General features: G+C 40.8%; 1 protein-coding gene across 1 annotated transcript in view; it reads left to right on the forward strand.

Moving 5' to 3' along the window:
• Positions 1–11287, forward strand: part of lrrc45 (leucine rich repeat containing 45) — an 18274-nt gene extending 6987 nt beyond the window's left edge. Inside the window, exons 10-18 of the mRNA XM_023418863.2 lie at positions 1460–1595; positions 2463–2540; positions 3517–3628; positions 3725–3795; positions 5013–5105; positions 6572–6664; positions 7843–8016; positions 9938–10085; positions 10905–11287. Coding sequence (XP_023274631.1) covers positions 1460–1595; positions 2463–2540; positions 3517–3628; positions 3725–3795; positions 5013–5105; positions 6572–6664; positions 7843–8016; positions 9938–10085; positions 10905–11104 — 1105 coding nt within the window. The 3' untranslated portion in view covers positions 11105–11287. The remainder of the gene's footprint in view (positions 1–1459; positions 1596–2462; positions 2541–3516; positions 3629–3724; positions 3796–5012; positions 5106–6571; positions 6665–7842; positions 8017–9937; positions 10086–10904) is intronic.
• Positions 11288–11644: the final 357 nt, after the last annotated feature.

The raw sequence follows: 11644 nt of genomic DNA on the forward strand, positions 1-11644 counted from the left end.
ACTGCTTTGTTGTGACATCACAAAGTTCCAGAAGTCCTGACGGCTGGTTTTAAGGCTCAGTTTCTGAATACAGGCTGTGTGCATTTCTCTGTGGACTGAGGCTTTGATACTTTCACAGTATTAATATAGAACCTGGACCTGATCTATAATCAAACAACACATGGACATCTGCTTTTAGACTGTATGGACCTTTAAAAATCACCAACACTTGTGTTGATGTCATCATGTCATTTGTTTTCAGTAGTTTTGTGTGTTTTTCACAAATACATTACCATGAGGGATATGTCTTTTTTTTTAATCCAAACGTATAAAATTTTAATTGAAGTTTGAGAGTGATTAAATGACTTGTTAGTGGCCTTAAAATATATTTGAACAAAACAACACTGAAGGGTTCACATGCAAAATGAAAGAATTTATATAATAAATGCAAAACAAGCAATCGTTTACAACCATTACTCGTGTACACAAAACTATACAAAGCATTAAAAACAAACATTAACACCAGAGATTTAGTGACTGTGTGCTGTTATTCTTCTCTCCTGTGGCAAGACAACAGAACCCTATAAGACCCAATTAGATTGAATATTATTCATACTTGGTCTGACTCAGATCCCTGGTTCGGTCTAGGATCCAAGTGGACCCATGAAGACCTCTACTTTATATTAATAAACTTGTCAGTGTTGTGTGTTTGAGCAATGGTGCCAAGTTATTTTCAACTACACTTTTGCAGCAACATTAAAGTTGTTATTAATACTGGGTGTTTCTGGGGTTTTACCCCGTAACACTGCTCCTTCTCCAGGAACATTACAATTAGCTGATGCTATGCCAGAGGCACAAAGTCTGAACAAGTTCATATTTTCTCTCATTTTCCGTTAACGAGGACTGTTGACATATCTTTCAAATTATAGAGACACTGGTGCCTCATAAAAGATCAAAAACTGGTTGGTACAGTTTGATCATGATTATCACGTGTTCCTGTACTACAAATCAAATGATTCTGTTGGCCTGTGTGTCTGTGTACATGCAAGAAATATTCATTTTCACTACGAATGTTCCTTTAAGTATAATAAGAAGCATGTAGAGTAACGATGGCTGAAAATAACGATTATTTCCAATATCGATTCATATGGCAGTTGTTTACTTGATTGGTGTGGTCTGTAATATGTCAGAAAGTAGTGAAAAGCCCTTTATAATATCCCACAGCCCAATGTGACGTCTTCAGATGTATTGTTCTTTCTGACCAATAGTTTAAAACCCAAATATACTAAATCTATTATCACATACGACAATGAAAAGCATAAAATTGTCACATTTTGGAAACTGGAACGAGCAAATGTTTGGCATTTTTGCTTAAAATTATTATTCAATTATCAAAATAGTAGCTTATTTATTTTCTGTCAATCCACTAATCATTACAGCTCCAACTGTTCCTCTGATCACATGATTATTTGATGTGCAGACTGCAGATGACGGAAGCTGCCCTCGCTCTCTCTGAGCAGAAGAATCACAACATGGGAGAAGTGCTGACTCGAGTGAAGGCTGAGAAAGAAGAACAGAGGGAGCGACAGAGCAGAGAGAGGAAGAAGGAGCAAGAGGTGAAAAAACAGACGTTAGCTTGGTTTAGATTTTTTTTTATTTATGATCCAGCCTGAACAAGCTCCTGAAAAATACATTTAATCGAAACATATTTTGCTATATGAGTAATAAGTTTCTTGAGTGAATGTAAATGTTAGCACAACCCTGTGATGTGATGTAGTAACTGATGTATGTTAGCTCGAGGTCACGCTGAGGATGGTTGCCGTGGTAACGGTGCAGGCCATACATGCGAGGAGCAGGTTTTGCTCTGGATTACACATATGAAAGAACCACCTACTGACAATCAGCTGTGAGGAAAACCTAGAGTCATAAGTCCTGTAAGACAAAATACTGCAGCCACATTATAGTGACAAGTGCAACAGCTCAGAGTCACATCCTCACAGTCCAAGGACAAACAAGACTTTACTTTGCATGGTAATAAATGTTTACAGTCCAGTTTACAGTTAACATCCAATTTTCATGTTCTAGGGCTCTGCTTAACATTTAACCTGTGTGAACTTTCATCTTCTGAATCACTATCTTTAACTGCTGCTCATGTGTGGCAGTTTGTTAAAAACTCACCCCTCTTTCCCATGCATTAGCTCATAGCAGCTGGTGTGATGCCCCCAGAGTAAACTGAGCCCGTTGGTCATGCAGGATCACTAATGTTAGCAGAGAGCATGAGGAGGTTGAAATTGTATGAAGTGTAACGAGGCAAAATCAAGGTTGTGTCCGGTGTTCGGACGACATGAACTCATCCTACAGTCTGAGTCAGTAACACAAACAATGAAGTTGTGCAAAACAAAAACACATTATCGGCATGCAAAATCAAACACTACACTTTACACTTGTGAGATATGACTGTTGTTGTTGTTTTCCTCCCGTAGGACTGCACGCTCAGAGAGGGCAAACTCCTCAGAGAGATCCAGGACCAGAACCAAACAAGCATCCAACTCAGGAGCAAAGTAAGAGAACCCCGTCTAACAGTGTGGAATTATGTAGTCAGTATTTGATTATGAGCTCTGTTAATTCAATTCAGTTTTATTTATACGGGGCTGAATCATAACATACATCATCTCATGGCTGTTCACAGAGTCAGGTCAGGACCTTACAATATTACAGGGAGAAATCCAAGTGTTCCACCATGAGCAGCACTCAGTGACAGTGGAGAGGAAAAACTCCCTTTAACAGAAGGAAACCTCTAAAAGAAGCAGACTCAGGGCCGGCGGCCGTCTGCCTCGACCGGTTGGGTTGAGAGGAAAGAAAGGGGGGAGAGGGGGAGAAGACGGGAACAGCTGTAAATACTGTTGTATTCAAGCACTGTCAGATGATGATGATAATAATAATGTTACTTAAAGGTGTAATTGTATCATTAATAAAAACAGCAGCAATGATAGAAGCATCAATTAATTAAGTTAAGTTGAGTTAATCACTTGCAGTATTAATCACTCCGTGCATCATGGGAATCCCCCAGCAGTCTAGGTCAATAGCAGCTTCACTAAGGGATGGTTCAGGACTCACTTGAGTCTGCCTCCTGGACCCAGACTGGGAGCTGGTTCCACAGGAGAGGAGCCTGATAGCTGAAGGCTCTGCCTCCCATACTGCAACCTTAAAGCCTGCAGTTTATTGCCTGTTGATAAAGATCAGGTGATCAGATCTGACATGGAAGTGCTAAGTAAAGGTAAAGCATCATTGAACGGCCTAGTTGGAATAAGGTCTAAAAGACAGGTTCGATGTTTTGGATGAAGAAACTGTTGAAGTTAGCACAGACAGATCTATAGGAGAGAAGCTGTATTGATATAAATCAGCTGTTACAGTGGATTCTAAGGACAATGCATCTGTGCCAGTTGTGGTAGATGTGAGGCTAATTGTGTGTGTGTGTGTGTGTGTGTGTGTGTGTGTGTGTGTGTGTGCGCGTGTGTGTGCGTGCGTGCGTGTTAGGTGGAGGAGATGGAGCGACGGTGTAAGTCTCAGCAGCACCAGATCTTTGAGCTGAAGCAAGAACTGACCAACAGCACAGCTGAACTCAAGCTGCGACTAGCACAGGCAGAAGGTAACACACACACACACACACACACAGAACCCGAACACACACAGAGTCTTTTTCACAACAAACCTAGCAGAGATTTTCTGTGTCATCCTCTGACAGATCGTCTGGAAATAGAGAAACGGAGGTCCAAGCAAGCCCTGGAGGACATGGACACTCTCCGCCAGAAAGAGGTGCTCTCTTGAATTTCTGAGCAGGTTGCAACAGAATGAAACAATATTCTAAAGAGAATTTATATTTATTTAAGCTCTGCTCTTATTGTTGTAGTTTTTTCCATCACTTTGTACCTCCAATCTGTAACATTGCACTCACTAAGTTAAGAGCTGGGATCTGGGAACATAATGACATCACTAAAAAGAAATCTGATGGGTCAGGAAACAAGTGATCGCTTGATCAGAGTTAGTCAGACTTATTTGGAAGAGAAAACAAAGGTGAGAGGTCAAACTATTTCCCAAGCTGTCCATTGTAAACATTACGGTTTACAGACCCGCTTCCTGCTTTTCATGTTTCTTGAACTGTCAGACTTGTTTTTAGTGACTTGGATCAACAAAGTGTTCCCGGGTCTCAGTGATGAACTTGGTGAGTACTGTGCTATAACAACAGAAATGATTGACAAACCTCCGTCAATAAGACCCAAGCTGTAATAAACTGCAGTTATCCTGTTAATGTTTTAGTTGGGACACACACACACACACACACACACACACACACACACACACACACCTATGGAAATGAACCAATTATAATCATCATACCTGACTGAAAATCGGGCCACTGTTTTGTTTGTGTCGTGCATGCAGCTGATGGAATACACAGTCTTACCAGTATATTCCACTGGTCTACAAGTGTGTGTTACTTATGGATGGAATTATAGTGAAAATAAATTCCCGTTTTCTGCTGGGAGCCCCAGGAGCCCCCTCGAGGACCCCTGAACCACTGATCTAAACCACAGAAGACGAATATATGAAATCAATAAGTAATTAGGTAAATAATAAGTAATAAGTAAAATAATTAAGTACATTTTACTGATTGTGGATATTTGTGGAAAGGTTTAGGAAATGTATTTAAAGACATAGTTTAATACATCATCCCAGGAAATTACAGCTCCTGGTCAAGAAATATTCCCAAAATCCACATCCACAGTAAAACCACATGTTGTCATTTTACACTTGAATTTTTGTATTGATTACACAGACAAGATGTAATGTGTACATTAGCACACGTTATATATATTATTATATATATTGTATTATAGTACTTTTTTTTTTTTTAACCATGGGACACTTTTTTGTTTATTTAATTTTTCTGTATGATTCATAAAATCATAACATTATCATAGCCGTAGTCTTTTTAAAAAGATGAAATACCAAAAATTGCCATTTCCGTCCAGGTGGAGCACATGAATTGTCATCTCGAAGAGAGTGAGAGAGCTCTGCAAGAACGCATCTTCAAACTGGAGGGACAGAGGATACAACTGGAAGAGGTCAGAGTTCAGACGTCCTGATAGCTGCACACCACTGACAGAAACTGTAACGTTTCTGGTTCCATTCAAGCTGGGTATCGAATCCAGTTTATAGTGTTCAGTGCACAGAATTGTAATCCTCACTCAGGACAGAGTAGACCCCCCCCCTACCAGTTTGCTTAAGATGCTGTTACTGTTAAATCTTGTACAAAATCATGCAAGATCGCACTACATTGATTTAACTTAAGCCTTTAGTTGAACAGTATTCAGCTCCACATCTTTGCACATAGGCTGTTATCACATTTTAACATGGACTTTAATGTGGTTTGTTGGTTAATGAATTTTTTGGCGTGTGTGGTGCAAAGTGACGTGTGTAAGTAAACTGTAATGATCTTTGCTGCCTGTATTGAGTCAGGGCTACACAGAGAGCTCAGGTCATCACACTGGACTCCCAGCAGCCTCTACACAGTGAGGTTAATTATCTTCCATCACAGTGGAGGTTTTACCTCCCTGGAGGTGACACAAACAGGTACATGAGATCTTTTCCTCCATCAGCTATTGGCTTTTTAAACCAAATTTGATTTGGCCTGTTGCCCTTCCTTTCTCTGCTGCTGTCTCTGATGGTTTTGGTGAAATATGACAGTGACAACAGTGACAACAGTGACCTGGAGCTTATTTGTTTTGTATTGCATATATGCAGGTATTGTATTGGTTGCTGTTCGGATTCATTATTGTCTTTACTACGATTGACTGAACTGATCTGAACTCTTGCAACTTGTTAACAACCACAACCATAAGCTACATAAAGTGGTTATGGTGTAGTAGTGGAGCTTATGTCACCATAGCTGCTATAACTGATGTATGTTCCCTCAAACATGTATTTACAGCTTCAGGCTACAGCTATATCACGTGGAGACATCAAGAACTGTGATTAGTCAGCTTGGGCTGCTTGTGGTTTTTTCTGCATGTCTGATGCTGTTGTTGACAGTGAAAACAACATTAGGGAAATTGAAGAAAGCACAGATCTATCAAACACCTACTCACCAGGATCAGTGCTCTCTGTCACAGTGAATGAAAGAACTTACTTTGAGATAAGTAATTACAGCAAGATATGTCCTAATACTATGCAATACGATACAGTAGTGTTGCTGTGGTGCGATCAACAAGTGAAATCCTGCACTGAACTATAAATCAAAGCAACTGATGGTGAGTGGATGCTGTATTTATTGAATGTGGGAAATTGTTACTTTCCCTAACTGTATTTTTCCAGGGAGTTCAGTTATTCAAATCTACATGTTTGTGGGAATTTCCCTCCTCTCAGGTCAAACTGGAAAAATGTAGCACATGGGAACACTTCAGTGCTAGAGTGCTGTCTGCATTGTTAGTGAGGAGGCACAGTTGGTGGAGAGAGTTAAATAAACACATGCCGTACACATCTTTGCTGTAATGTAATGTCATGTGAAAATGTGTTGTTGCATCTGTTGTAGGAACTGAGTAAAGCTAAAGCAGCGTGTGTGACGGAGAGGGTGCAGGCGGAGGAGGAACTGGGAAGAGTGCGAGCTCAAGTGCGTCTGGAAGAGGTGGGTTATATATTCACTCTCGCTTTGTTTACTTCCATCTGTCCCATTAAAATTAAGCTCTTGATTTTTATGATCTCCAAATAATGTTGTTGACCTCTGAACCTTTCTGTAGCTCCGTCTTCAGACCAAAGATACTACGTCTATACAAGAACTGTCAGTACAGTACATGAGTTTCTGTGCTGATACATAAACTACGTTTATGTGCGTAGATGTTGGATTTCTCTTCATTATCAATTCATTTCTTATTTATTTTTTGACAGAAAACATCACTAAAATGTCACTGTCTCCACATGCAGCTACTAAAATGGTTGAGACATGTATTTATATTTTTTCATATGACATATTCAGATTCAGCCTAGACTTGTGTTGCGATGTCTAGGCTGAATCTGAAGATGACACAGACATGGAAAAAATATAAATATGTTTTTTAACCAACTTTATTGAAATACGTAATCTTACAATGAATGAACAACATTTCGTAAGGAACTATCTATTTAACACGATTACACATGTGACCAGGCTTTTAATGCCAGCTGTGTGTCTGACTCGGTCTGTTCCAAGAAGCACTGAGGTGCGTTAATCAACCCCAGTTATGAGGAGTGTCACAGCACAGGTAGTGGGTTGTTTAAGTTATGCCAGCTGCCAACAGGCCACAACAACAATAAGAAATTATGCAGGCCTTATACTCCACTTGTTCCTTGTAGTGTAGTCAGTGGACCGGGCAGCTGGAGCCGGGCCTGGCGCCCTCTTCTCGTGACACCAGCTGTGCGCTGAGTTTGTTTCACTTCATTTAGGTCAACAAATAGATGAAGACAGGAACTAAACTAATGCTTCAGGGATGAGGACCATCACTCCAGGTTGACTGTGGTCTTAGCAAGAAGTTTCTCTTTGCATTCATCTGCAGCACTCACACTTCCATATCTCTACTGTGACTGTGACACATTATTTGTTCTATCTACAACAAGAAGTTATGGTTTTCAAAAAAAAAAGGAAAGGAAAAGATATATCTTATTTTGACGTGATCTACCACAGTTACGACGTGCTGAAATTCACTTGTAGATATTTCACATGTAATTATGGATAATGAAAACAACCCATTCGGACTTCCACATACAACACTTTCCTCCTTCCGTTTCTCCATCATCATCCTCCTCCTCCTCCCTGTGTCGTCTGAGCAGCAGGAGCAGGTGTCGGCCTTAGAGGAGAAGCTTCGCTCGGTGCGCTCCTCCCTGCAGGAGGTGCAGCTCCACTGCTCCCAGCAGAAGCAGACCATCTCCGAGCTGCAGGCCAAGACCAGCCAGCAGAGCGCCGAGACGGACGGACTGCGGCGCAGGATCGAGGAGCTCCAGCAGGTCAGGACTCGCCGTGGCGCCTGTTACACATAGAACGTTCCAGGCTCACATTGTGTAGGCGTCACCATATTACATATGTCACTCCTGTGTTCACACCACAGACCCACATTGCAGTTGAACTAATGCTGTCGTTATGGCTTACATGCAAATCAATATATATATATCTGATGGGTTCAGTCAGTCTCAATCTGATATCTCATTTATCATTAAATGTGGCTTTTCCACTGAAGCCCCAGTGTTTCGGTGGTAGAACTGTCACCTCACGGTAATAAGTTCCTGGGCTTGAAGCCAACCTGGCCGGCTGAGCCTTGTCTGTAGGGAGTTTGCATGTGTCTGAATGGGTGAGTGAATTAAAGCAAAGGCATGTGTGAGGTGAAAAGGCAGGTGCATGAAGCGTTTCTAAAAACAATGTAAAGTTATCGTAGTTTGGCTCAGCGGATGGGTCGGCTTATGAACACAGTTAGCAGTTAGAGCTGCAGCAGAGGCGGAGACACACATGGAGCTCCCTGAGCTGCGTTAAAACCCTCAGCGTCTGATTTACACAATGGTGTTTTTTTTTTTTTTGTTAGATAACATCTACATGTGACATGAAAGGTACACATAATGGGCCGATATGTAAATGACAACCGAACAATAAACTGTTATAGAGGCATGCAAATGAAAAGAATATGATGTGTATGGCATGTGTTTATGATGTGTGTGCGTGTGTTTGTATTTTTCAAGGTTTATATGTGATGGAATCGTATGTATCTGTGTTTGTGTGAATGAATTTTACTTTATTTGAAAAAAGTGACTGACCATTCACTGTGTTCATCACAGGAGAAAAATCAATCACAGCCAACTCCTCCACTACTTAATCTTAAGTCTAAGTGAGAAACATTCTTTACTACGACCAAACTTCATCATTGCCTACAAATATTTGCCAACTAATTTGAGAAAGCATATCGAAATAATGTTTATTTAATTCCACATAAACTTTTAAACAGACAGTTGGTAGTTGTCCTTTTTCCTTTTGTTGATTCAGTTGTGTTTTATGGCCATTTCTACAGGCTGTGTATCATATTCTAAATGTTTTTATTCTACAGGCTCTACAGTCAGTCAGTCAGTCAGTCATCCAGCAGGCTGTTTCACAGTCATTAGGTTCTGTAAATGCACCGTGGAACAATGTAACAATGTGTTGATTTAATAATATGTAGGCTAGGGAAAGATTTGACTGAACAACTTTGACTTGTATTGGAGTAATATGAAGTAGTAATGAATGAGAGAAGTAATGAAGCTGTGTACCTTGTCCATCTTTGTGACCAGCAGCCGCTGGACAGCTGGAACACAAAGCAGCTGTTGCAAATCCGGAAGAACAAAACACAGACGAAGTCAAGCTCCTCAAACGCCGACTCAGAATCCAAAGAAACTGATTTAGTACAGAGAATATTATCAAGTTTCCACAGTGTAATCTTTAGCCTCTGCTTATTGTTAGTGGCTCATACAACAGAATGTTCAGCTTTCAAGGTGATTGGATGTTTGTTACTGAAATGCACCTCAGGAGCTCCTCGACTCCTCTCCTCAGGCTTGAACATTTAACTTTTTATAAATGAACCACATATTTTCTATCCCAGTACCACTTCATTGTTTGTACTAATGATTCAAGTCACCTAACATTGCCTGGGAGAAAATGGACATGTGTCTCAGACAGATGCTGGACACCCAAAGCAATTCCTCCCACTTTGCAACTCTAGGATAGATTATCAACTGTCCCAGCTGTAGCGCATCTGTTGCCCATGCTGAGATAAGCCTCAACTGCCACTAAAGGCTGCTGTGCTGTGGCCTTGTCGGCCTGAGTTGCCTCCAGAGGTGATGATTAGAAGATGTTTGTCTGTTAGCATCAACGTGCTTTGGGTGTTTAACAGGCGGTGTGTTGTTGCAGGAGCTGTCGGGTAAGGACCGGGAGAAGGTGGCTGAGGTGAGCCGGGTCAAGGTGGAGCTGCAGGAGCAGATTGGACATTTACAGGCAGAGAGGACAGCACAGGCCGGACTCAGAGAGAAGATCAGTGCTCTGGAGAGAGAGCTAAAAGGTAGTTCATTTGAAGTTAATTAGTTTCCTCTTGTGTCTCTGTCTATCATTTTCTTTCAGTGCAAAGAAATTTGTCCAAAGAGATGTATTGATGCCAGTAGCATGAGATCTGAGTTATTTTCTGCAATGCTGTCTTTTATCTTTTATACTTTTTTTTTCTCAAATTCAAATTCAAAGTTTTATTGTTGCCAAAGTATCAAAATACAAAAAGCAATGAACAACACCAAGATCAATATACATGTATAAATTATGTATATTATTTGCATGTGCATGTGTCTGAGTGTGTGTGTGTGTGTGTGTGTGTGTGTGTGTGTGTGTGTGTGTGTGTGTGTGTGTTTGTGTCCCAAAGTTTGTGGCATGTTGATATATACTGGGCAGATCTGCCCTGTCTCCTTTACACCATTTAGTTCATTGAAATTTTGAATGACAGAACTGAATTAGTTCAAGTAAATGTTCCTTATTTTGTTGACTCATTTACATTTTAGGAGGGAGTTCATCTCTATCTCATCCTCACCTGTGGAACGGTGACCATGTGTTCTTTTTTCTTTGTGTTGTCCTTGTTGGATTTCCAGTTTGTGGTCACTGAGCCTCGCTCAGGATCATCTCTGCCAGTTCATAATCTCTGTTTAGGAACAGATAATATTCTAATCTACTTTGTCTTTTAGTTTCCCACAGGTTTCTTTACATTGTGTAATAACATGGTTTACTCTGATTGGTCTTTGGAAAGCAGTGTTGTTGTGAGACTGGTCAGAGTGTGTTTGAGAGGAGGCAGGAGGGAGTCAGGATTTAAAAGATGTTTCTGTGACTTGCTGTCCCGCAGTACTGAGAGGTAACCACAGAGAGGCGCTCCTCGACAAAGAGAGTGAGATGTCTTCCATGCAGGAGAAGCTGCGGCTGAGGGAGGCGGAGATCCTGAGGATGAGGGAGGACGAGGCCAACAGAGCCAGCTACCTGCAGAGCGCCATCCTCACCTATGTTCAGGGCTCACCTCTGGGACAGTACAGCAGCCCCAAGAAATGACCCAGAGAGCTCAGCACAGTAGTTGTAACCTCTGACCTTCACTGGGATCCTGCACAGGTCAGGACAGTCTGCAGAATGAAAGAATCATAAGTGTAACAGAAGTATGGGAGATCATTGGTGCTGGGCAAGATGACTTTGAGTTCAACAAAATGTGCAGATACAGCCAAAAAATAAGGTTTTAAATACTTTAAAACTGTAACTCCCAGTAACTGCACCTCACCAGTGCTTTAGTTTGACCTGCTATTGCTACATTGCGCTCATACTAGCTTCCCCCCTCTATTTACACATATACTGAGTTTTAACAAGTAATTTAATCTTATTTTAAAACATTTTGTCTCAGTAAAGACGACAGTCTTGGTCAGCAAGTCAATACTGAAAATTTTAAAGGAAATTATCACAGTTTGAGTCTCATTTTCATTGTTTTGTCCGTCATTTCTCTCTGTTTCTCTGTTATGATTAGATCGCGTTCACCAATAGCCAATAGTAATATATGAGATCTGAAATACAGTGAAAGCAAGAGAAAAGTTCATCCAGATGAAC

Source organism: Seriola lalandi, unplaced genomic scaffold (genome assembly GCF_002814215.2).
Source record: "Seriola lalandi dorsalis isolate HSWRI2012SDOR001 ecotype SW California unplaced genomic scaffold, Sedor1 jcf7180002054585, whole genome shotgun sequence".
NCBI lineage: Eukaryota > Metazoa > Chordata > Actinopteri > Carangiformes > Carangidae > Seriola > Seriola lalandi.